Below are 26976 nucleotides of genomic sequence, written 5' to 3'. Positions count from 1 at the left end.
ACACGTATGATCTAATATCTGCCTACATTGCATAAAAGTTGAGCAAAGTGAGCAAAATCAGTTTTTGTCTTTCACTCTATAAATAAGAATAAGAAAGAATAAGAAAACCTTTCTTTATCTCACAATGGAGAAATTCCCAATTTACAGCAGCAAAGTTATGAAAGGGAGAAAGTAGATGAACAAAAAGGATTGGAGCTGCTGTAAAGGCAGCCACTCTCGCGGCATCATCTTGAAGTCATAATAACAGAACAAAATAATACAACACAACACATAAGAAACAGAGAGTCTCTCCATTACAAATACTCCATTTATTTAAAAAAAACTAAAACTAAAACTGATAAAACTATTATATTTATTCCATCCTGTAAATTTCCCCAGTGTGGGACGAATAAAGGATATCTTATCTTATCTTATCTTATCTTATCTTATTGAAGCATTCAGTTGAGTCCACTTGAACTATTTTGCTAAGCAAAGCAGCACCTAGCACGACAAAAGCCAGTGAAAAGACACAGGAAGTCGGCCATTTTGGAACGAAGCAGCCATTTTAGGCCCAATTAATCAATTTCTTGTGGTCAGAGCACGGACAGGGATTTTTTAGGGGGCCCTGAATGCAGTTTGACTTGGTAGCCTGGCGTTTATCATGCCCAGACCCGCAAAAAAAAGTCAGAAAAGGCCATGCCTAAAAATACATCGGAGGTCGGACATTGTAGGTCAATTCGAGCCATTCCCAGGAGTCCTTCAGGGGTGAAAATCCACAAGGGAAGAGCACGGACAAATATTTTTTGACATTTCAACACCTGACGACATAGTTTGACTCTGCAACAACGAATTTGCTCAACGTGCTTCTCATGAATAGACCCACAAAAAAAAGTCGAAAGAAGCCAGTCCCCCTCAAGACACGGAAAATCGGTCATGTTCGCTTGAAGCAGACAATTTAGGGTCGTTGTAGCTATTTTCAGGGGTCCATAAAAAGATTTTATCCCATCACTACCATGTTTTTTGAATCAAGTCCTCGATGATGGAAAGAGGATGCTGGTTGACAACAAATTTGAGTTTTTTGTTGTTGTGTGTTGATGGAGCATAGCGGCAAGTTTGAATGACAAAATTCTCAGAAAAGCCGGTTTTACTTAACAATATGAAATTCGGTCAACAAGTCTGCCATGCAGAGACCCACAAAAACGTTCTCAAGAAGCCACGTCTGAAAAGACACACAAAGTCTGCCGTCTTGGTTTTGAAGTGGCCGCTTTAGGTTTAATTTCTCGGGACAGAAATGTTGTCCCAAGGCCTCGAAGCGCAACATTTGGAGACTAAACAGATGGCGAGCAGCAAGTGGTTGCAGAAATGTCAAGAATTTCATTGCCTGCTTGCTCACCAGAAATCACATTTTATTGTTCTTTGTGCAATTTACAATGTGCCTTTGGAAATCCTTGAAGTGCTCCTATAAAATCACCACTGGATCAACTTCCCAAATATGCTAAAAAAAAAAAATTAAACACAAATGCATTGACTCCTTCTCTCTCACATGAACTTGTCAAACAAACAAACAAGCAAGCAAGCAGGCAGGCAGGCAGGGGCTCGCTTTTCATCTCAGCGTCAGGAGCTCAGCGTTCAAAGCGAGATGTTACTGAGCTCCCAGACTACGGAGCGGATCTCCACATCACGTGCAGCTCCAGGCTTTGACAGCGCGGACCGCCGCCGAATGCTAACCCGGCGAACGAATCGCGCTGACCCTGTGGCCTTGTTTACATAAGCGGGTGTCCGGTGGCGGCGACTCAATCAGTTAGCTAAGTCGCTAACTAAACCGAATTGACCTAGTAGTATATATTTTATTTTATTTTTTTATTAAAGGAGTTCTCATTTCTTGTTGCTAGGCAGAGTTCAGAGACCTCCAAAAAAGGTGCATGAACCACGCTGACCTCGTGGCCTTATTTACATAAGCGAGTGTCAGGTGGCGGCTACTCAATCAGTTAGCGAAGTTGCTAACTAAACTGAATTGACCGACTAGTATGTATTTTATTTATTTTTTTACTGAAGGAGTTCTCATTTCTTGTTGCTAGGCAGAGTTCAGAGACCTCCAAAAAAGGCTCATGAACCGCGCTGACCTCGTGGCCTTGTTTACATAAGCGAGTGTCAGGTGGCGGCTACTCACTCTGTTAGCCAAGTTGCTAACTAAACTGAATTGACCTACTCGTGTGTATATATATATATTTTTTTTTTTAATGAAGGAGTTCCCATTTCTTTTTGCAACACAGAGTTCAGAGGCCTCCAAAAAAAGGCGCACAAACCTATAACAGATAAGGGGCCTGTTTGCTAATATCCCAAAGTGTAATCCATTCCCGTGTCAAAAGAGCGTTAATTGGAGCATTAGAAAAGTGGACATGGTGAAAAGGCCTTAGCTCATGGCCTGGAAATGCTTGGGTAGCCATGGCGTTCACATGGTCGGCAAAAAGACAAATCATGAGGCGCCGTCGAGGTGTTTACAGTTCGTCGTCTTGTGTTGCGCTGCGCCACGTAGGCTTGGGAGGGCTTGTTAGTGTTGCCTGCGTGTCACTGCGGGGTTGCCGGCGGCACCAAGGACACCCTTGACGACACGTGCGCACAAGCAAACACATTTTGTGGATATCTATTTTGGTATCAATTTACATTAAAAAAAATATTTTAAATTATTCATTTGTGGAAAATTATCATTCAAGTTTTTTTTGTATCACTTACTGCTGGAAAACTATGTTGCAAAACATAATACATAATATAATGTGTGCCGAATTTTTTTTAGATCTTTTATTATTTTCGTTATTTATTTTGTAGTTTTATTGTTAAACATTTGGGGGGAAAATACAATTTTACTAATTCTGAAATGCATGTGGGCAGAGAGGGGAATGACCATTTGTAGGAAAAAAAATATTCAGTGCAATGTTATTTGTGAAAATTTGATTTTTTTAAAATGTCATTTGTGGGGAAAAAATATCTTTTTATTATATTTGTTTTTTCAACTATATCATTATTTATTTGCGAAAAATGATTTGACACAACAAAAAAAATTGTGGGCATGACAGTTTCCTGTAAATGGATCCCCGAGTCAGACCGATGATTTGGTTGCCATAGCGCAATTTATCAGCCCCGCATCAGCACCCAAAGATGAGTAACATGAATCAAAGCAAAATCTTCAAACGTGTTAGCAGGGCTGTCTCAGGTCAGCCAACTCACACACACACACACACACACACACACACACATTTGAGTGTCTGCATGATTAAAAGAGTGAAAGTGGGGCGGACGCACACTTGGAGCTGTGTGAAATTGCTGCAGTTCCTGCACACACGCACGCTACGCATCCCTGGCGACTTCACATGAGCGTAAACTGCAGTTTGCCTTCTGCAACACCTTCACGACACGACAAACACACTCGGATCATGTGACAAGCAAACAAGCGCCCCTCCCAAAACGCTCCTTCGACTGAGCAGATTTCTTTTTTTTTCCCCTGGGATTGCGCATTCAAAATGCGGGAAAATAAAATCAGCTCGCAGCGCCCCGATGCATAAAAAGCAGAATTTGAAATATTTCCTCCTAGTAAGATGCCAGCGGTCGCATCGCCCCGCTTTAAGAAATTACAGCCACGCCCCAAATCGAAATTTTGCCAGATGTGAGAATGGAAGCACTTTTTTTTTTGAAAAACAACACAACATATCCTGTCTAACTCGTGGAAAATGATTCCACCCTTTAATGTTCTTTTCAAACGAACCGACCAGGTTTTCCTCTGAAAAGCCGAATTGCGTGAGAAGTGCGAAAGGGGCTTTTGCTTCTGGAGTTGCGTCTCTGGTTGCACATGTGACAGCGTGGCCAGCGAACAACACGCGCAACTCCAGGACTGTTCAGGAGCCTCTCCAGTTTTGGTAAAAGAAAGTCAACAGTGTCTTCACCTCTCACTTTTTTTCCCCCTCTCTCCCACTCTCTCTCCCACTGCGTCTGGAGTGAGTGACTAACAAATGTTTGCTTGTGTCGGCAGCCTGAGGTCATCCTCGGAGAACAGCCCTCTGTTTTTCCTGATGAGGCTTAACCACGCCGCAAACGAGGACGCCAGCTTACTACTTCGACGAGGTGTTATGAAACTTTTGGAGGATTACGCAGAAACAACAATTTCAACCGCCCGAGATCGAGCGGCTATGAGCACTCTTGAGTTTCGGGACAAGGAGAAATATTCTTGGGGTTTTGTCGTTCGAAGACAAAGCATCAGTTTTGATCCATGCTCCACACATACGAATGCGTGCATAAACAAAAACTCTTCCCAACTTAAGGTTGCTCATTTGTCGAGTATATGTGGCTCAAATTTGGTCAAAATATCTAACAAAAACCCTTAGGAGATGACGATATAACAAACATCCTGTGTGTTTTCCGATATGGCTTCCTGAGAATTTTTTGTAGGTCAAGTCATTCAGGACACGTCTAGCAAAGTTCACGTTGCTAACTAAAAGTGTCTTTGGCGGCTGCATTTTTAACCAATTTGAAAATCAAAATGACACGAAAACGGCCACTTCATACCAAAATGGCAGACCTCATGTGTCATTATGGGCAAATCTTCAAAAGACTTTTTGGTGTGCTTACTCATGACATCTCATATGTTTACCAAGTTACTTGTTGCCAAGTGAAACCGGCTGGGTGGGCTGAATTTTGAAACATTTCTGGGAGCCAAATAGCAAAAATGACCCTAAAACAGTCAGTTGGATCCAAAATGGGTCTTTTCAGACAGGATATCTTCAGACTTTTTTTTGTGGGTCTACTCATGATAGCCAGGCCCACCATATTTCATGCTGTTCAGTCATGCTGATTTCAGAACCTGGATTTTTAATCAGAATTCTAGAGGGTACTGCTGATCCAAAATGACCAATTTGACCAAAAATAGCTTTCTGTGTCTTCTCAGGGATGCCTTTTGGAGAATTTTTTTGGTTCGCCTACTTATGATAGACAAGTCGACCAAGTTTCATGTTTCTAAGTGTACCTGGATTCGGGGGGCTGAAATTTTTTTGGTTATTTTTTTAACTCCGGTGGATTCTTGCAAACTGTTTTTTAGTGATCAGGCCTTCAAATATTCGCCAAAAGATGCTGAATTTCATTTATTTGGCCCATGATTAATCCTGATGAAGAAAGAGACCAATTTTTGAGTTGCCTTCACTTTGCCCTCAGGAAAAAAAAAAAAAGGTTCCAATAAAAACCTGCAAATCCAGCAGCTTCTTAGCAGCCGTGTGCAAGCTTTGTGGGGATTACATCATCAGAGGTTTGCGCAGTGGCGTCAACGCGAGTTCTTCTCGATTGGTGCTCACGGGAAGGAAGAGTTGATGAAGGAAGCTCGAGTGGAAGCACTTTCTCTCCTTCCACTTTCTCCGAAAGCATTTGAGTCTCTATTTCTCCGCGATAAACATCTGGAGGAGATTAGTTGAGGTACTGTCTGTGCAAAGTCGCAAACTATCATTTTGCGAGTACACATGGTCCTCGCGGCTACGAAAGCCAAGATAGTTTTGATGGACACAAATGAGCCGGTTCATGAATTCCATTGACGGCAGCCTTTTCTCACTTGTGACAATGACGTCGAAATGTGATTACAGTTGCTCTCTGCATGACTTGGACAAAGAGACTACAGGCAACAAGGATAACATCAAGGTCAAAAAGGCAAAGAGGAGCTGCAGTATTGTTGGATGCGCAAATGAGCGTTAGGGCTGATATCCGGCACGTAATCGCATTTGAGAGGCTTTGATGAATGGTTGGGATCATTTATAAACCTGCCGAGTTTGAAGGGAAACACATGGAAAGCGTCCACGCACATGGAATGCTCTGAAACCGTTTCTCCATTATTCACCTCACTTTCTAGCCAGCTTTTATCTGTATTCAGCCAGCTATCATTTTCAATTTAGCGAACTAGCTAGCTCTAGCTCTCGCTCTCTCAGAACGATGTTGTACTTGAGTGCAGTAATGTTACTTAGCTTACTATCTTCTTCAATTTAGCGAGCTAGCTATATAGCTAACTATCTCTCTCTCTCTCTCTCTCTCTCTCTCTCTCTCTCTCTCAGAAATGATGTATTTGAATGCAGGAAGGTTCTTTAGCCAGCTAGCCTTTTCAATTTAGTGAAGCTAGCTAGCTAGCTAAGTAGGTAGCTCTCTCTCTCTCTCTCTCTCTCTCTCTCTCACAAACGATGTACTAGATTACAGTAATGTTACTTAGCTAACTATATTTTTCAATTTAGCAAGCTAGCTAGCTAGATGGCTCTCTCTCTCTCTCTCTCTCTCTCTCTCACAAACGATGTACTAGATTACAGTAATGTTACTTAGCTAACTATCTCTCTCAGAAATGATGTCGTACTTGAGTGCAGGAATGTACAGTATGTAGCCCAAGTAAGTCTTTGCGGTCTCCAGCCATAATGATGACATCGTTGACCACATGCACACCCTTCAAGTGCGCCTAAATGCTTTCCCCGTGAGTGTCTCTGGAAAGGGCTCGCTATTACCACCCCCTCGCGATCCTTTCAGCAGTGTTTTGGTGGCGTGTGTTGTCAGCTCGCAAATGCACTCACTCAGCTCTCCATCTCGGGGAGTCGCGCCGGGGATCGCGTGGGGAAGGGGAAATTTGCCAGCAAAGGTAATGGCCATTCATGTGGCGTTAAAGCGAGGCGACTGGGCGAACGCCTGAAAACCAGAAGCACTCTACAGAGAGGGGGTGCAGCTTTTCAATCATAAAGTTGCTCTGGTGGTTTGGGTTTTGAGGCTAATAGATGACAAGAGGTCAGATAAACAGAAGAGAGTCTGCTCGCTATTATTTGATTTTATTGATTTATTTGTAACGTCATATCTGATGTACTTTTTTTTTCCAGGAAGGAAGCAAAAACAAACAATTAAAATAATGTGGTAGCACAAGTATGCACGCCATCTGACAAGAAGGATCTGGCTGTGTTCAGCATTCAGATCAACCTGAAAGAAAGTTCAAATGTTCATTTTCGTTTTAATTGAGTTGTGTGGTTTTATTATATATTTTTTAATGGCATAAATATTTTCGTTGTGCTGTCATGGCATTCAACAGTTATTAAGTACATGTTTTTTTAATTCTATTTGTCATGATTTGTTTTTTTGTTCAGTGCTCAGTACTGCATAAACATAATGGAGAATCCGGCTGCGGTCATTTAGTTTTAAAAGCACCATTACAAAAAATAAAACACCTTAACACACACACGCACAGACGAATTAAACAATCAACCTTGTGCACTTTTCAAGTTCCTACTTGAGTGTAACTAGAGCAGCCAGAGATCTCTATGAGGGCCCACCGTGAAGTCTGCGCAGTCAGAGTGACTAAGAGGGGCTTCCATCTCTAATTTGTTTTCAAACTTTCCCAGAAAAGCCATTCAAGAGGAACCCAGCGGTAATCATTTCCCGTGATGTCAACGTTTCTGCTCCCCACCGCAGGTATTTTCCTTGGGCCGGCCTAAGACGATGGACGGCTGTGTGCGTGCATGCGTTGTCTACAAAGTTGGAGTTAAGTCAGAGTGCTTGTACTAAGTCTCACAAACACATACACACACAACCGCACACAACAGTTCGGTGACTGTTCAAACACAAACCAGGCCCCATTTGAATTATGCTAAGAACTAGAAGAGCAGCAGCTAGCATCCTGTCAAAGAATGTTAATTTGTGGAGATAGCATCATTTTTCATTGCGACAGTTAGCATTACGATGGGCAGTGGAACTTCACGATTGGCCGCCCACTAATAGTGAAACTCAACAAATAATCTGCCGTAATTCCCATGGCATAACAATGCTTACTATCGCAGTAGCAGAAGCGGTCGCGCCGCAATCTCGGGTTGCTATCTAAAACGGTAGCACCTACTGAAACGTGAACTGTATGCAGTTTTTGTGGACTGCATAGTATTAAAGGTGATGTGACGTGATGACGCGCAGATGGCGCGCTTTTGCAACGATTAGCGTTCCCGTAGACTCCGACGTATGGTGGATCAGCAACGCTGTGTCGCTAACCGCAGGTTAGGGTGCGTTTTCGATGCGGGCTCCCGTGCTCTGGCATGTCCTGCCCTGCCCGCGGATATTAGATCCGCTACCTCAGTAGAAATGTTGAAAACACGACTGAAGACAGGCAAACAATTGACAAACAAATGGCAGGGAAGCACCTTGGCGCGGCTAAGAAAATCTCTTGGAAGGAAGCGTCGGGAGTCACAAAAAAACAAATTCCGCGCACGCCAAGCGAGCCAGCGTGTTGTCAAGCTCCGATTAAGTGGCCTCTCCTCTGCAAACAATGCCCGACGTGTCTTCATCGACGTGTGTGTGTGTGCAATCTAGGTCACAACAGCGCACTACAATGCAACAGCAAAACAACAACAACACACGCTGCATAGTCGGGGAGCAAATTACTCACTCCGCTGCGGCCCTCAACATGTTTTTTGGTTCATAATGGAGGGTTCACAACAGCCCAACTAAGCCACTGTGGGTTTAAATACATGCTGCATAGACAGGTAGCAACCCAGTCATTCCAATCAGGCCCTCCATAATCTTTAGTTTTGTTTTTTGTTTTTTTCTCATAGCTAAGCAATGACTCATCACAGACTTGGCCGAGGCACTGCGGGATTAGACGCTAGTAGCTGCACAGACGGGTTTGTAATCCGGTCACTCCAGTACGGACCGCATTTGCAGGGACATCGGACAGTCAATGAAAGGAGGTCATTCCCCTGTCAGGATGCTTTCCACCACCTTCCCCTCGCCGCTGTCCACGCGCTCCATTTAGGCTTCCCGCATGGGCCAAACGCTTGACATGAATTGCCAAGCGTGTGCCAAGCACAATAGCGCTGCAGGGTGGGTTTCGCTATTGCACGGATTGTTTTTTTTTCATTGGCTTTTTTCCTGTTATTGAATTCCACTCTGTCAAATACGTATCACTCCCCCCGCCTAACCCCTCACACACACTTGGCCCTCCGTCAGCACGAGTGCATTGTTGCTGCCCCCCGCGACCGTCTTAATGTCACGATTTGTACTTACACGCACTACACATTTGCGCCAAATCGTGCAGTTCAGTCAAATACATAAATAAGAATGTGTAATGCGAGCTAAGGACGGGCTGCGCTAGACGACGCAGTCACATGATGGATCAATGCAAAAAAAAACTCGAATTGTAGAATTATGAATTTAAAACACCGGATGCATAAATGGGTAGCAACCTGGCCACTCTTATAAGATCCTCAAAGTTCATTTTGTTGTCGTAATAAATTGACAATTCGAATCAAAAGTACTTCACCGGTAAGCTGCATAGACGAGTTGAAACCTTGTCACTTCAAAAAAGACCGCAACCTCAGCCCCCACCCCCTTACTCAATATATAGTGCCAGCCCAAATTCCGACATTACAGTACAATCACTAGCTGCATTTTCGGGTAGCAACCCTGTCATTACGAGTATACGGCTCTCAATAGTCTTTTCATTTTTGTCGGAATGATCAACTGTTTCGTGGCAGCCGGAATTGTTTCAAGCGTGCGTTTCAAACGCTACCCGCATTGACGGGCATTCAAAGGCTGTGTGAGGACAAAACCGCAGAATAGTTCAACATTCAAATGTGATCAACCGGCAATTAGAGGCCAATGTATCATCATCACAAGCCCTTGAACTGCAGCTCGGCTCATTGGTCAGACCCATTTGTAACCTGGGAGAACTCAAAAGTGTGTGCATGTACATGTCTGCAGATTTCCCAGCAGGATTAATAAGTGACTTGGTGCTCGGACTTCCACATGTAGTCTCAAAAATAAAAATACATTACATTGGAAAATTCAGCCCCCAAACACTTGTTTACATAGTAACATAAAATTTGGTAGAGATGCTTATCTTGAGGAGACCCACAAAAATGACATTTTCCATTTTGGTTCAAAGCAGCCATTTTGGCTGTGTGTCACTCTGGAATTATTTAGTAAAAGTAAAGTCCTTGAATTCTGCTTCGTTTAACAACGTGAAATTTGGGAGGTCATGAGTAGATTACGCAAAAATAAATAATTAAATCTATATAATGGTCTCAGGAAAATGTCTGACATTTTGGTTCAAAGCGGCCATTTTGGTTCTGTATCACCTAATTGTATTCGATTTAAACATACAGGCCCCAAAATCAGTTTTACTCAGCAGCACAAAACTTATCCATCCGTCCATCCATTTTCCAATCCCCTTTATCATCACAAGAGTTGCGTGTGTGCTGCCGCCTATCCCAGCTGTCTTCGGACAGTAAGTGGGGTAAGGGTACACCTTGGACCGGTTGCCAGCTAATCACAGGGCACACAAAGACAAACAACCATTGGCGCTCGCAATCACACCTACGAACAATTTAGAGAGTTCCATTCACCTGCCATCCATGTTTTTGGAATGTGGGAGGAAACCTGAGTACCCGGAGAAATCCCACGCAGACACGGGGAGAACATGCAAACTCCACACAGGAAGGCCAGAGTCTGAATCGATCCCTGCACCGCTGTAATGTGAGGCCGACATGCTAACCATTCGACCTCCGGGCCGCGCACTAAATTTAGTAGGCATCGATATTATAGGTAGACCCACAAAAAAAATCTCAAGAAATCGGTCATTTTTGTTTGAAACAGCCATTTTAGGGTTCTTTTTTTTTCCATGTCGAGGGGACCTTCAAAGTGAAACTCCTGGAAGGTTTGGCCCAATTTCAACCACATTTGCTAGACAAAACGGGCGACGCCAACTTCGCAAGAATTCGGAGACATGACAAGCAAGTTTTACAGCATCGCCGTAAAAACAAAACCTATTGCAAAGAGTGAACACGCTGTGCTGTTATATTTGGAGGGAACGTCGCCGTTGGTCAAGCTGACGGCAGGACTCGTCGACACGCACGCACACGTGTGAGGATACGTTACATTCGCAAACACCTGTTATGCTAATGAAGCGCCTCGTGCTAGGCTGCGCACGGCCTCGGCGGCACAAAGGAAGACGACGCAGGCGCATCTTTGCAGTTGACAAGACAGAACATTATATTGTCATCACACACACCCATACACACACACACACACACAAAAAAAAACACAGACATTCACTCGTCATCATCATATTATATCATGTCAATGTTTTCTTCGCATATTTGAGTGAAGTAAAAAAAGCGTAACATAGCGTGGCGCCCCGAGGTGCCAAATCATGCCCAAAGGCGCAAAACCAACGCAACAGAATCAAGATAAACTGATTCGGCTTCACAAACTCGTCGATACAACACACAAGCAGAAAATCTAATACAAAACCAAAAAAAAAAGACGCAATAAGTGCCATTTCCTGTTCTATGGTTATCCTTACACTTTAGCTGTCACTTACTCACCGTTCAAGTTCGTGTTTGCGCACGAGAGCTTGAGGTTACGTTTTTTTGTGTACTTGTTTCTCTGTGTTTGTATCTCCGTCCTTTTTCATGTTATCTGAGTTCTAGTGTGTGCTTTGTATAATTGTGTGTGTCTCGTGAGTGCTTTTTGTGATCTCTTGTTTGTATGCGTGCGTTTTGTGCTTTTGGGCGTACGCTTTGTGTGTGTTTGTTACATGTTGTCAAAAGTGGCTGTGTGGTCTTGTTCTATGCTTATCATCACACTTTTGCTCTTATTGGACAGCATGAATCGACTTTCTATATTCTAAAACAAGGATGGCAAACTCATTTTTGTCGTGGGCCACATTATAGTTACCGGTTCCCTTGGAGTATAGAATAATGGTATATTCAACTATAGTTTAAGTTACTGTAATGAGGGTTTTGTTAACAATAAAACTTACAATAGCTCTCTTATATACAGTATTACATTCGAAAATTTGAAATGTTGGGCCAAATTTTAGCAAGCATCATTGAAGTCAGCATGCTTGATTTGCTTTCGCGGGCCACATCAAATGAGGTGGCTGGCCATATCTGGCCCCCGGGCCTTGATTTTGACACCAGAGTTCTAAAAGGTATATTGTATCTAAATGAACTGTTTGACTCATGACATGTTTATTTATTTGTTCGCTAATTTTAAAAGTGCTTTACAACAACTCCCGTATATAGTGTGCACCTATCGAAGTGACTCAAATTATTAGAAACAAGTATCATGAGGACGCAATGTTCTTGAAAATGGCGCGATTGAGTTAACTCCTGTTCCTTTTACACGCTTGAAACGCTACGGCGTGACGTACTAACAAAGTGTGACATGGCCATCACTTTAGCTGCACTAAAGTTGCACACACGCAATCCTACTCATAGTAGTAAAAAAAATGACAACGTGAGTGATAGGCCACCACTAGGGACTGGGAGTAGTGTAGCATCGGTGGGGGGGTCATAAACAGAGTAAAAATAGCCTCGCTATCGCAGGCTTCCCCACAGTCCCGTTATATAATGGCTCAAGCTGGGATGAATGACATCACGGGTAGTCTCGCAGTCACAAAATCACTATGTCCTTTGCACACACACGCACACACAAATCAACTAACAGTTTGTAGTCCATTAAAAGCCCTTAAAAAACAACCAGAAGAGCCCCGATGGAGACCCATCAAAGCCGGAGTGGAATCGGCTGCACGACTCGCGTGTCAACACACTTCCGCGATGGTGACACGCACATTTAAAAAAATGCACCGAAAAAAGGGATAAATGAGCGCAAAACAACGAGTTGCACAACGCCAACTTGATTACGCGTTCTTTTAACGTAACTGCGAGTACTGAAAATGGGGAAAGAAAAAAAAGCAGCTGAAGTGATCCAAAGGAGTGGCGCAGTTCGTGCAGCTCGCAACCCGGACGGACGTGCTCCTCGCTCGGCTAGGAAGCGCGCCAGGCACCGGGAGCTTCGGCGCTCTCGCCAACCGGAACAACTTTCCCCCAGATGGCCGGAGACGACCCAGCGCGGGGCGGGCAGGGAGCGCGGCGTGTGTCGGGAGTTGCTTACTGTCTGTCTGGCGGCGGTGGCAGGGCAGGCTGTCGGTTCTGAGTGGTTCTCTCCTCCAGTGTCGTCCTCGGCTCGCGGCAGTGTCCGCCACCCACTCTCCCCCCCCTCCTGCGCTGCGTGCTCGCTGCACTCCGGGGCCTGGCGGCCGGAAAGCGTCGCTCCTCTCCCCGCCTGCTCAAGTGTGCGGCGGCCGCGCGGCCCCCACCCGCAGCAGCAGCTCCACCACCACAAACCGTCACCGTGACCGTCACGCAGGCGCCGCGAGTTCACGCAGCGAGCACACTACTCATACGCAGCTACTCATGCACAAAAAAAAGTAGTACAGACCGGACCTTGCTCACGCGCGCGTTTGTGTGTGTGTTTTTTTAACGTTACGAATATTTCAGTCACCTACAGATAGATATAGATAAGATATATAGAGCGGTTTCGTAATATCATGACCGCATTTAATTGGTCTCATAAGGCTTTTGAAAAATATTATATTAAGTGCTTTAAGTGGACCGGTACGAAGTACAGTACTTCTCAATTTTAACCACAAGCGTATCGGTACTTTATATGGGATTGTTCTATTTCCCTCTAGCATTTTGTGACACTTAAATCACCCCTTCAATAATTCGGGTGCCACAATTTTTGAAACAAAAACCGACAAGGATTTTTTTTCTGCCTCCGGTAACAGTTTATTTGGCGCTCTTAACGTGACACGCCGCGAACGCAAAGGCTCACTTCAAATTAAAAGCACTTACGAATTAAACGTTGACGCAATCACTAATCGCCTTACCTCGCTTTTATTTTGAAGTTGGCGCGTGTGCTGTGTGCGTGTGACGGCTCGATTATTTACCTTGACTTATCAGTTTTAGTGCCATTACATGGTTGCTAGCGACATCAACAACTCAATCCAGAAATCATATTCAATTGATGATTTAGGACGCCAATTGACCGCAAGTTAATTCCGCCGTCATTTTATGATACAGTACAAGTCTCCAGCGCTAGCGGCTAGCCGCTAACAGTAGTGTCAACAATGACGTCAGGGGTGCCTACGAGACATGAGGCGCACTCAAATGCAATCGGACATCTCCAACTCAGAGAAACAATGTTTAATATACTGTATTATAGAATGTATGAATGTATTTTTTTTTATCTTAACGACCTTCTCTTTCCCACCGCCGAATGTACCTGGCAACAGTTGAATAAGGGGCGTACCTGCACATATTCTACATGTAATTTTTTAAATAAAATTATTCTAATACAATTTAACAAATGTGTAGAATAATAGTGTTATTTTTACGAGTTAAAAAGTTATTACGTATTTACGATGGTTTGAATTTTTTTAACCCATTTTATATTACAATATATTATAAAATCATATTTCAGTCGAAAATTATTAAATCTATATTGATTTTTTAGATTCTTATAACTTTTGACATCATTTTCCATACAAGACTTCATTTTTTGTTGAATGTTGTCCAGCGCTATTGAATATCGACAACGGAATTTTAAAAACAATCGCGGTCCCCACTGAGCATTATCGCACTTGGTAACAGCGCAGCGGTGATTTACTTTTCTACCATTACAAAATTGGGTTTTTTCAAAATCATACAATTTCTGCCTTTCCAGAAAAACATGAAAGATAAGATGACGCTACCAAAAGTTGCGAACAAAGCGTTAAATTATAAAATCAGCTTATACTGCCGACAACCACGAGGGGGCATATTTGTATCGTTTATGACCTGCCTGTGACATCACCTCAACCTTCACTGACATTTCTTTCGGTTTAATATCTTCAGTTATTATTATTATTAATTATTATCATCATCACCATCGCACTTCTTCAGTACCAAAACGTATCGGATGTTAAATTTGGATGAAAAATAAATGCAGGCTATTTTTTTTTTAATCGCAAAAAGCACAAAAGTCAGAGGCAAAAAGTCGTCCCTGCCTGCCTGCCTGCACCTAAAAAAGGGGGGTGGAATTTAACAGCGACAAAAATAATTCCTTGGACTCTGACCTGTGGAAGGTGACGTGTCTTTTCCACACTGGTTGAGTAAAAGCCAAACACACGCGCGCGCGCGCACACACACACACACGGCTGAACAGTGTGCCATGATAATAATGCTATTTCCTAATGTGTGTGGCTGCAGGCGCACAGATGAGTGGAATCAAAAGCCTTGTGACTTTTGAAATCCCTTCTAGGCAGCGCATGGATCAACATTTATCTACGAACCTCTCTTTGTGTTCGTGTGTGTGTGTGTCATTTCTACAACTAACGTGTGTTTCAATAATCGATTAATCTCTCAATTATTTGGGGGGGATTCTTTGATGGGGGGAAAAAAACACGTTTTAATTTCTGTGCCTTTATTCCAAAACAGGACAAGATTTCAAATTGACATTAAAATAGGAATTGCAAATGATTTTGTGACTAATTAGTTGGTATGCGTCAGAAAATGATGATTTTTCACAGTGAACAAAGAGAGCGCTTTTTCTTTTGCTAGCTTCAGCGATTAGAACCAGAGCACAAAGTATTCGACGGGTCTTGAAAGTTCAGTTGTGTCAAATGTCTGGCAACATTTTGACATATGCCGCTCACCGCGTCCCCGTGAAGTGCGTCAACATTGAATTTGACAGCCCATGAAAAGAAATGTGTTTTGTCGACAATCGGATACGTCCGAGTGCTTGAAACAGAAAGTGAAAAAGTTCCAAGTTTCCTGGCGTGAGGTGAACAATCCTCAACACCACGCCAACAAGGAAAAAACATTCGATTTGCGAGCTGCGGCTCTTTAGCGCCGCCCTAGTGGCTCCCTGGACCTTTTTCAAAAATGTTTGAAAATGGAAAAAGATGGGAGAGGGAAATATATTTGAAGATGGTTTCTGTAGGAGTAAAAACATGACACAAACATTCTTAAAGTTTTCCAATGCTGTAAAAAACGTGTAGAATTAATACTAAATCTCAACATTTCTGTCAACGAAGATTTGCGTCACAGCCTGCGACACACGTTTTTATTAGCAGGTTGAAGGGTACCAGACAGGTGGCTGTTTTTTTTTTTAACTCATTCATTCCCAAAGACGTTTTTAAACATCTTTCCAGACTTGTTCTAGAATTGGCTGGTACTGAATGTGTTTTAAATGGCGGTTCATGTACAATTCACTGAGGGTAGTGGCAGAGAATGGAAATTTGGAGGGCAGAGAGGAGCATTTTTAAATGGTACACGTGAGCTATGATAGTTAACACGCTGCAAAAGTGCGCACGCAAGGCTGTTCATTTTTAGCGGCTCCAGACATGTTTGTTTTTTTCTCCAATATGGCTCTTTCAATATTTTGGGTTGCCAACCCCTGCAATGGCATCCACATATTTGTTGTTTTTTTTTTATAGACCAACAGGGTGGCGTTGGGGACAGAAGAAAGAGCCCGTCGGGTCGTCAGACAAATCCTCGGGGCGAAGCCATCAACTTCTCCGTGAATGATCGTTTTGATGCAAGAGCGCGGAAAAACAAATCAGCAAGCGGGGATGACGAGGGCGGGAAGGAGTAAAAAGTATCCGTCTGCGTCAAGAGCCAAGAAGAAGTCGTCCTGTTTTGACAAAGGTTCAAATGGACAGGGCAAACTGGAAGACGAGCGCACATGAATCGACCTCGAACGATTGCCAACCGCGCGGAGTCCGCGTCGGTTAACTCACCGTGTGACGGCTGCTGCGTCTCACGTGGAAGCGGGCTGGGAAACAGACTTCAAAGAGGCATCAGAATCGGGCTCGGAAGGGGGCCTTGGAGTCAGCTCGGAATCGCCGTCACCGGCTGCGGGACGCAAACACAGCGTTTGTGCTTCAACGCTCATTTGCGGCGGGACGAAAACAGGTGACGTTTTACTTACATGCTGGCATGTATTTGGCTGTAAGGAGAAAAAAAAGAGACAAGTTGCGGTTTGTTTTGGTGCCAAATCTTGCCAACAGACACGCATTTGCGTCCCTCACCTTGTCTTCTTTTGTAAATCATGACCAGGACCACGAGCAGCAGTGCCAGCAGAACGAGGAGCACGACGGAGCCCGCCACGGCCAGCGTCATCTTCCTGACTTCTTCCTCTGGACGAGAGCAAAGACGAAGTCGTTGAGAAAGGAGACATCGGGCCAGGTTGGCGTAGCGGCTGGCTCACCTCGGTCGCGCTCGTTGCTCAGGATGAGTTTTCTGTCCAGCTTGGTGACCATGTCGCCCTCGACGCCGGACAGCTGGAAGACGCATTCGTAGCGGTCCTCCGCGTCGGCCGGCAGCTCCGCTTTCAGGTGGGCCGTCATCTGGAAGGTTCCGTCGTGGTTGGGGAGGGTCTCTCCCATCTCCACGTCCTCGTAGAGCTCCGTGCCGTCCTTCCTCCAGAAAAGGGCGGATTTGTAGGGGTAGAAACCCGTCACGTGGCAGGTGATCGGAGACGACGGCGTCTTCTGCAGCAGGGACATCACCGGGAGCTCTGCGCCCAAACGAGAAAAAGTGAGACGCCGGCGAAGGGAATGCGTTGAGAGAAGAGAGAGCGGGTTGCCATGGCAGCCGCGTCGCTCCGGGGGAGGGCGTCCTGGTACCTGTTCTCATCACAAAGTCCCTCCCATGTCTCAAAAACATCTGCAGCAAAGAAGGACAAATCTCCATGTGGTAATACTGCTTGTATTGACGATAGGCGTCCGATTGTTCCAACGCCAGTTTGTCGGCGAAAGCTTGCGGCTGGACGGCGGTCCAGGTCAGCGTCTGCAGGTCAAAGGTCAGGTAGTCTTCTCCGTCGTAACTGAGGTGAGTTGATCCGTAAACCTTGTCAGCCTCTTCGTCCCAATCGCAGCCAGATATCCTCTGGCGCATGTGAAGACCTGACACGATGACACACACACACACACACACACACACACACACGTCTGAGACAGGATGTGCTGAGATCAGGTCGCTCTCGCATATTCTGGAGTATGAAGAGAATTTCATCCATCCAGCCATTCTCTGAAGCGTTTCCGCTCCTGATGGGTCGCGGGTGTGCCGGAGCCTAGCCCGGCTGTCTTTAAGCGAGAGGCAGGGGGACAGACAAATAAATAAAGAACTGTTCGCACATTTGGACAATTCCGAGTCAAGAGTGAAGCTCCCGTGCGTCTTTTGGGAATGCTGGAGCAAATCGTTTAGTATCCAGAAAAAATAAATGATTTGGAATTTGACCCCACGACTTCGGCACTGGAAGGCGGATGTGCAAACCAGTCATCCACCGTGTTGCCCAGGACAATTTTTTCGCAAAATAAAAATCCAATGCCCCCCAAAAAATAAAAAAAGTCCCTGAGCAAGCAGTCGGCCCTGTCGACCCGTCTCTGAAGGTAAAAAAGTGAAATGTCTCTTTCTCATAGAAAGTTGACGCTAAACAAACCTCCAGTATGGTTGAAGCGTTCTCTCATCCTTGCCAAAATGACTTTATTGGCCTCCTGGTTACGCTTATTCCTGTCTCTCGCGCTCTCCCAGAAGTGAGGATCGTCGAGTGTGACTTTGTTCATCCACTCCTGTGTGGCTTCGAGCGTCCCGCTCTTGCTGTGGTAGTGAAGGATCTGAACGTCGTCAAGATAATAAACCGCCCAATAGTCGACCTTGTTTGGAGTCGGAGAATACGCAGTCTTAAAATACTTGTACGAGTGGGTCACTGAAAGAAAAACACCCAAAACATTTCTGTTTTAATGCTCAAATCCTTCAACAAACTCCAAACATCTTCTTCCAGAAAGGCGAATCATCTGCATCAATTCCATGTTTCTTGCTCAAATGACAACATTGCAAATTGTTTTCACTTTTAGTCACATGCAGATGTTCCGAGCATTTTGTGTTGTCGTTTCTCATCACCCGTTTAAACATTTGAAAAAGATATCGTTTTTTTTTCTTGACTGGCTTTTGATTTCAAAATGAGTTGTCCTTCACTGTAAATGTGTTCTAAGAAACATATATTCATTTTGGCCCTCAGACGGAAGCCATAGCGACGATTTTGAGTTTGACATCCTTGATGATCCATTTTGGGATATTGAAATTGATGAACTCGGCGCGGGACAATTTCCAACAAAACTATTGCAAATCTAATCGGAATTATAATGTGTTGTGGTGAAGGAACTTTGTCCTGAGCAGTGAAAAGGTTGCTTCCTTCAAGTGCGTCAAGCCGAGAAAAAACGAAACCGAAAGGCAGATTGCACGTAGCGCACTTACCGGGCCTCACAACTTGGAACTGCGCAGCCACCGCAAACAGCCCGAATAAAACAATCATCTTCGACATCTTCTGCTCCTTTCTTCAGTCCAACCACAGCAAACTAAAATAAAATGCCCGCCTCATCCGATGATGACAAGCCAGCCTGGAGATGACGTCACTTGCGTCAAGTCGGGTTGCTGCGACTACTTTTCCAAGTTCAAATTCAGTGGTGTCCGCGTAAGAAGAGATGAAAACCAGCGCGTTTTTTTGCAGGCTGTGCAAAAAAAGCGACGCTTTCATTCCCAGTGGCTGGGAACGGTCAAGACCAGAAGCAAGCACTTCTTGTTTGTGTTAGCACCTTGCCTCTTGGGTTATACCATTTTAACTAGCCCGAGGGGGGGATAGTCCCCAAACACTTCTCTTTCGGGGAAATCACGTGACCACACAAGTGGGCTGTAAGCAGCGAATCGCGGTGGCTGCAGAGCCAAGTCCAAGGCCTGCTTGAACGTGGGCTGGATCAAAACGCTTGACTCCCAACTTTCATCGAAAGTTCTTCAGACATTGCTTTGTTGTGATGGAGGCAGCTGCGCAATCAACTGGTACAGGTTGATCGTCTGTATAATCAATCATATCACATACATGCACTGTATATAAAAATGTTACCTGTGTCCTTGTTTGTTTAATTATTATCAAAGGAGTGGACATTATTTTTTCAGACGACTTACCAGCGAATTGTAAATGAAAGCTCACTTTCACTCAACTTTCTGCAGCCATCAAAGTATCTTCATGGTCGGCCTCCCTGGTGACCTCTGTCTCTTGTCGCCTATTAATGCGTTAACATCTGTGGAAACATTTATGTATCTACCTATCAATATACATATATATACACATCTACAGTATATATATATACTCTCTCTCTCTCTCTCTCTCTCTTGAGAGAGAGAGAGATGCTTGTGTATGTTTATAAACTCATGCATCTATACAAGTTTTTCAATTTGGTGTTCATACATCAATCTGTACTGTATTTTTCGTGCAATAAATTCATATTTAAGACAAACTATAATTCAGCTGGGTTTTACTGTTTTACCTCGCAAGTTTTGAGTGTCCGCTTGGTGAAACGGCTGCTGTATATGAAAATACAGATGGAACGAAATCTGAACGACCATGTTGCAGAGATGCTTTTCCTGTCAAATTTAAAAATTCAATTGAAGGATTTAAATGGTCAATGTGCAGTGAGAACGATATATGCACGCACGCACTCACACACACACACACACACACACACACACACACACACACACACACACACGCTTGTGTGTGTTGTGAAGCATGTTTTTATCATTTGGCATTAGTATGGCTGTATACCGTATGTTTGTTTAACATGTGCATGAAGCATTGAAGAGTTACTTCCCACACAAATTGTCAACACATTTGACTGTAAAGACGTCATATATCAACTGCTTCACTCATGCTATGCTTCATTATTTTCACTCATTTGTTACTTTCACCAATTGAACATTATTGCATGTCTCTTATCAAATTTGGAAAGACTGCTAAATTCTTTTGATACTGTGTCCTTGGCGCTTTTGGAGGATGTAGTTCGCCAGACGAAGCCATCTGGCTCCCCTTGCGACTCTCTTCCCCCACGCTTCTTTCAGGAGGTTCTCTCGAGTGTTGGTGCATCGGCCTTGGATATCATCAACAGAAGCCTTTCTTCTGGTGTAGTTCCCCAACAGTTTAAACATGCTGTGGTCCAACCCTTGATCAAGAAAGCTGGTCTTTATCCAGATGTGCTGTCAAGTTACAGGCCCATTTCCAAACTGCCTTTCATTTCCAAAATTCTGGAAAAAGTGGTGCAGATGCAGTTGCAACTTTTCTTGGATGAACATAACATCTTGGAGGTCTTCCAGTCAGGTTTCAAGACGATGCATAGCACGGAGTCAGCCCTGTTACGCGTTTCTAGCTATCTAGCTGACAGGACCTTTTGTGTCAGCCTTGGCTGCTCTGAGTCACGCACTGCTCCCCTGTCATGTGGTGTTCCACAGGGCTCAATTCTGGGGCCTCTGCTGTTCTCACTGTATCTGCTCCCATTGGGTTCCATCTTAAGGAAACATGGTATTCCCTTCCACTGCTATGCAGATGACTGCCAGATCTATGTCCCACTGAGCAAGAAAGACGCCTTCTCATTAAGGCCACTTCTATCCTGTCTGGAAGAAATCAAAACCTTGATGGCACAAAATTTCTCGAAATTCAACGAAAAGAAGACAGAGGTGATATTGTTTGGTCCCAGTGGCCCTTGTACATTCCATCCTGTAGACTTGGGCCCCCTGTCTCCTTATCTGAAATCAACGGTCTCAAACTTGGGCCTTAAACTGGACACTGATTTCAAACTCGATTGGCAAATTGGTGCCGTTGTTAAATCCAGCTTCTTTCACCTTAGACAGCTGGCCAAAATAAAACCTCTCCTCTCACATGAACACTTTGAGACAGTAATTCATGCCTTTGTCACATCCCGGCTCGATTACTGCAATGCCCTGTACTTTGGAGTCAGGCAGTCCTCCATTAAGCGCCTTCAGCTAGTCCAGAATGCCGCTGCTCGCCTCTTGACTGGTACTCGTAAGAGGGAGCATATAACTCCCACTCTGGCATCCCTTCACTGGCTCCCCATTCATTTTAGAGTTATTTTCAAGATCCTCCTCTTTGTTTTCAAATCTCTGAATAATCTCGCGCCACCTTACCTCTCTGAGCTCATCCGCCCCTACACACCTGCCCGGTGCCTCACGTCTGTGGACCAGTCTTTGTTAGAAGTACCAAGAACTAAACTGACGCTCAGAGGGGATCGAGCCTTTTCTGTTGCTGGTCCCTCTCTCTGGAATAACCTCCCACTGAACATTCGGCAAGCCTCCTCGCTGCCCATCTTTAAAGCTCTCCTCAAAACTCACTTGTATTCTTTGGCGTTCCACTCAGCATGACTTAGATTTATTCTTGATTTTACTGCTTGGTCCTTTCTACCGATTATTATTATTATTACCGATTTGTCTTACTGTTTATTGTGCATGTTAAATCGCTCCATGTACAGCACTTTGTATGCAGCGATGGCTGTTTGAAAGTGCTCTATAAATACTGTTGACTTGACTTGACTTGACTTTCCCAACAGGGAATAATATAAATTGACATGGTAGATCTGACTCGCAAGTACTCAGCAGATATGAAGTGAGCACTGCAAAGACGAGCATTGCCTCATCGGTCCAATTCTCACGTCGTCAAGCTTGTGTACACTCATGTTATATTATTAATTATGATCATTTTATGTTTATGTGCGTCATATTAAGTGTTCTTGGGTGTCTTGAAAGGCGCTTATAAATAAAATGTATTATTATTATTTCATGTTAAGAATACCTAAATTATATTCTGTTGTTTAATAATTGTGTGAGTTGAGGGGTTCGTTGTTTTTCAGTGGATGGCTCTTCTTTACGAATGACAGATGGAGAGATGGAATCCTTTAATGCAGTTTATTAAAAAGGAGAAAGAAAAAACACGTCTGCACCTCCGAACGGACGAACGAGAACACAACACCCTTTCTGTCACGAAAACACTTCCTGCTTATCTTTAGCCAATCAGACGCAAGCAACATAAGAATGTTTCAACAATTATTAAACAGAATATAATTTAGGTAACTATAACATAAAAGAATATAATGCTCAAATATAAAATGAAAATAATTAATAATTTAACATAAGCTTACATTTTCTTAGACGTGTTTTTATCTTGGTAGGTTCTGATTGGCTGTTGAAGTAAGAGAAGCCGGAAGTGATTTTAGTTACGAGGAGAGTTGTGTACTCCAACGTGATCCGGTGCAGACATCTTTTTTCCACTTTTAATAAAACTGCATTCAATGGATTCCATCTCTCCTTTTGCCGTTCGTAAAGTAGAGTTAGCCACAAAAAACAACGAACCCATCAACATACACTTCTAACCTACGGCACATGAAACCGATCGAAAGGAAGAGCAAAAGGAACACACCTTACGATCTGGCTGCAAAGCGTGAACTTTTTAAGTGGAACATGAAAAACAAGCAACAGCAGGAATTTCATTCCGTTGCCTTTACCCGCCGTTAGTTGTGGATAAAAGCACACGGCTGTTTGGTTTTTACCGCGATTTCCTTTCCGTGACGTCAACCAAGTCTTGCACGACTTTGAGAAATAAGAATAAAGATTCGTGAGACTGGTGAATCGAAAAGAGCAGCTTTGCCGACTTTATTCAAGTGACACAAATTATGTTTTTATGTCTCAACATGTACAAATAAATTGCTTGATTTTACCCTTGCAAGCGCATCAATGTGAATGTATTTTAAATTGCCCGTGTTTACTTCTTACAAGTATGTAAAAGAGCCCATGATGAAGATTTCTTGATTAAAAACATGTCAAATGTTTATTGCAAAACAGTATGTTTAAGGGTGAAAAAGTTGATGGGAAAAAACTGGCAAGAGCTTCTCACCGCCATCTGCCGTCACAAGACCCTCGGTAATTTCAGACCGACTTTAATCGCTCACGAGCTGATTGCGAGTCGAATCGTTTGCAATTCTGGCTCATCTTCATTGGAAGTTTTCGTCCAGGTCGCGCTGGCCTTCGGGATATTTTGAGACTCTCTTCTCTTTGTCGTTGACTCAAAGACGAGTCGCCCTGAATTCATTTGAGCCTGGGGGGGGGGGGGGGGGGGGGTCCTTGTTATGATGAGACTGCTGATTTCTTACAAATTAAATGAACACAGGAAAGCAACTCAATCAAATCTCCAAGACACCAAAGCCAGCAAAAAATAAAAATAACATCCATCGATCCAGCTTCTACCGCTGATCCGGGGCCGGGTAGCAGGGAAGCCCAGACTTCCCTCTCCCTAGCTACTTCTTCCAGCTCTCCCCGGGGGATCCCGAGGCGTTCCCAGGCCAGCTGGGTGACATAGTGTCTCCAGCGTGTCCTGGGTCTTCCTCGGAGTCTCCTCCCGGTGGGACATGCCCGGAACACCTCACCAAGGAGGCGTTCAGAAGGCATCCGAATCAGATGCCCGAGCCACCTCATCTGCCTTCTCTCGATGTGGAGGAGAAGCGGCTCAACTCTGAGCCCCTCCTGGATGACCGAGCTTTTCACCTTATCTCTAAGGGAGAGCCCGGACACCCTGCGGAGAAAACTCATTTCGGCCGCTTGTATCCGGGATTTCGTTCTTTCGGTCACGACCCATAGCTCGTGACCATAGCGGAGGGTTGGAACGTAGATCGACCGGTAAATTGAGAGCTTCGCGCTATATATATATATATATATATATATATATATATATATATATATATATATATATATATATATATATATATATATTAGAGCTGTCAGTTTAGCGCATTTTTATTGGCATTAATTTAAATGAATTTTAACGGGATTAAATTTTTTCTCGCGAGATTAACGATTTTAATCGTTTGACAGCTCTAATATATATACATATATAAATGTATATATATGTATATATATTAGATCTGTCAAACGATTAAAATATTGAATTAAAAATGCAACTGTCATAATTAACTCAAATGAACTAAAAAATTAATCGTGATTACTCACACATTTTTTATCCTTTCTGAATTTCCTTTTACATTTTTTGTCCTATTTTTCCCCCATTTTAATGCTCTCATCAACATGGAATCATGAATCAGTTTTCTATGTGCCAAATGCAAATATTTACTGAAATAACAATTTCGATTTTCAATTTTACATGAACATTTTTCACTTGGAGCAGTTATTCACACATAATCTCTCACACAATATTACTGTCCATCAACAACAGTGAAAACAATATTTAATCACACAACAGCTGCTTTAACAGCTTTTTTTATAAAATCAAAACAGAGCAATATAACATTATAAAGTGCACATCTAAGGTAAACTAGTACTCAGCCTATAGTGGATTTAAACCATGGTTGCATACTTTGTTTTTCTCAAGTTTGCTTTGAACACAGCAGTCTGTTTCTGTATATGTTTGTTGAAGAATAACGAGACACCGGACACCAGTGTTCATTATGTGCCGCTGTATTCAAAACTGCCGGCCGTACAAACAAGCACATGCACTTCCCCCGTGCTGCTGGGGCAAACCATTCTGAAAGGGAGGCGGGGGGTTCACTCCCCCTAACTCAGTCAAGCTATGTTGATTGTGTTGGTCCTTCTTGCGTGGAAGTCTCTCTACGGTTTTTGTGTAGACCTCATTTCGAATGACTACACTTGGTTCGATGACAACACTGGAGACATTTTACTTTCGCTAGGTCGCTACCACTGTAGCGCACTGTCACTGTCAGACGAACACAGAGAAGCTCCACCCGCTCTATTTATATGGACACAGAACACTGTAACCTTCCACACAAAATAGTTCCAAACAAGTAACAATCGCGTCAGTGGCATACATTGTATACCTTTTCATTCATTCATCTTCCGAGCCGCTTGATCCTCACTAGGGTCGCGGGGGGTGCTGGAGCCCATCCCAGCCGTCTCCGGGCAGTAGGCGGGGGACACCCTGAATCGGTTGCCAGCCAATCGCAGGGCACACAGAAACAAACAACCATTCGCACTCACACTTAGGGACAATTTAGAGTGTTCAATCAGCCTGCCACGCATGTTTTTGGAATGTGGGAGGAAACCGGAGCACCCGGAGAAAACCCACGCAGGCCCGGGGAGAACATGCAAACTCCACACAGGGAGGCCGGAGCTGGAATCGAACCCGGTACCTCTGCACTGTGAAGCCGACGTGCTAACCACTTGGCTACCGGGCCGCCCAAATGGTTAACCGTGCCTTGCGCTAAGAATAGGCAGCCGAACGAGGATTTGAACCGGAGTCGTCGAAAGCTACCGTCGCGTCCTTAACCACTGGAACGCGACGGCTACATTGTATACCTGTATGATATATATAGAGAGAGAAGAACAGCTAACTTTGGTCTTGTCAGTGGAGCAATATGGCAACTATTTAAAAGTAAACTTTCCATTCATAAGTATCCGTTTTCGGTGTCTCACGCCTGCCATGGCTGGCAAAACAGACATGGGCGTGGACTTCTGCAGCGCACTTGTTGTTTTGTTTCTGGTGTATTTATAGAGCAACGTAACATCCGCTTGTGACGTGTGCCGCGTTAATCTCGCGAGAAAAAATTTAATCCCGTTAAAATTCATTTAAATTAATGCCAATAAAAATGCGCTAAACTGACAGCTCTAATATATATATAATAACAGCACTGCGCAAATCATCTCTGAAGAACAACTCCGATCTTTTCCCTGTTTTGAAATCCAAGCCTGACAGGAAAGCCTTTGAATGGAGGCCCCTCAGTTGTCTTCCAACACCTGGAGGAAGACGAGCACAGCAAATGGCACAGCTGAATCTTGAGAGAGTCCCAAGAACACGCGGAGGCCATGTTGACGAACTAACTCACCAGGTGAAGGTGGCTGCATCTCACAGGGAAGTGGGCTCGGAAACGTGTTCGGACTCAGGCTTGGAAACGTGTTCGGAAGCGGGCTCGGAAGGAGGCCTGGGAGTGAGCTCGAAATCGCCGTCACCGGCTGCGGGGCGCGAACACAGCGTTGAGGCTTCAACGCTCATTTGCGGCGGGACGAAAACAGGTGACGTTTTACTTACACGCTGGCATGTATTTGGCTGCAAGGAAAAATCACACACACACAAAAAAAAGAGACAAGTTGTGGTTTGTTTTAGTGCCAAATTTTGCCGACCAGACACGCAATTGCGTCCCTCACCTTGTCTTCTTTTGTAAATCTTGACCATCCCCACAAGCAGCAACGCCAGCAGAACGAGGAGCACGACGGAGCCCGCCACGGCCAGCGTCATCTTCCTGACTTCTTCCTCTGGACGAGAGCA

General features: G+C 44.0%; 2 protein-coding genes and 1 long non-coding RNA gene across 9 annotated transcripts in view; 1 reads left to right on the top strand and 2 right to left on the bottom strand.

The window, feature by feature from the left end:
- LOC127604145 (ataxin-1-like) overlaps positions 1–13270 on the bottom strand; it is a 36337-nt gene extending 23067 nt beyond the window's left edge. For 2 of the 3 annotated variants that reach the window (XM_052071085.1, XM_052071087.1), the window contains exon 1: positions 12916–13270. The gene's annotated coding sequence lies outside the window, so the exon portion shown is untranslated. Of the gene's footprint in view, positions 1–8090; positions 8930–12915 lie in introns of those variants that run through there. The other variant, XM_052071088.1, reaches the window with a different exon arrangement.
- Positions 13271–15250: 1980 nt separating this feature from the next.
- LOC127604114 (H-2 class I histocompatibility antigen, D-D alpha chain-like) overlaps positions 15251–26976 on the bottom strand; it is a 190500-nt gene continuing 178774 nt past the window's right edge. For 2 of the 5 annotated variants that reach the window (XM_052071001.1, XM_052071002.1), the window contains 6 exons: positions 17474–17673; positions 17056–17364; positions 16877–16984; positions 16777–16794; positions 16586–16700; positions 15251–16479 (listed from right to left, as the gene is read on the bottom strand). In XM_052071001.1, the coding sequence (XP_051926961.1) occupies positions 16606–16700; positions 16777–16794; positions 16877–16984; positions 17056–17364; positions 17474–17673 (730 nt within the window). In that variant the 3' untranslated portion in view covers positions 15251–16479; positions 16586–16605. Of the gene's footprint in view, positions 16480–16585; positions 16701–16776; positions 16795–16876; positions 16985–17055; positions 17365–17473; positions 17753–18288; positions 18556–19103; positions 19329–23311; positions 26448–26536; positions 26664–26739; positions 26758–26855; positions 26964–26976 lie in introns of those variants that run through there. The other 3 variants (XM_052071012.1, XM_052071013.1, XM_052071000.1) reach the window with 3 other exon arrangements.
- LOC127604305 (uncharacterized) overlaps positions 17168–26976 on the top strand; it is a 108842-nt gene continuing 99033 nt past the window's right edge. Inside the window, exon 1 of the long non-coding RNA XR_007963230.1 lies at positions 17168–17315. This is a non-coding gene — a long non-coding RNA (uncharacterized LOC127604305). The remainder of the gene's footprint in view (positions 17316–26976) is intronic.

This window comes from Hippocampus zosterae, chromosome 7 (assembly GCF_025434085.1).
Source record: "Hippocampus zosterae strain Florida chromosome 7, ASM2543408v3, whole genome shotgun sequence".
NCBI lineage: Eukaryota > Metazoa > Chordata > Actinopteri > Syngnathiformes > Syngnathidae > Hippocampus > Hippocampus zosterae.
This window is presented reverse-complemented; position numbering and strand designations above follow the sequence as displayed.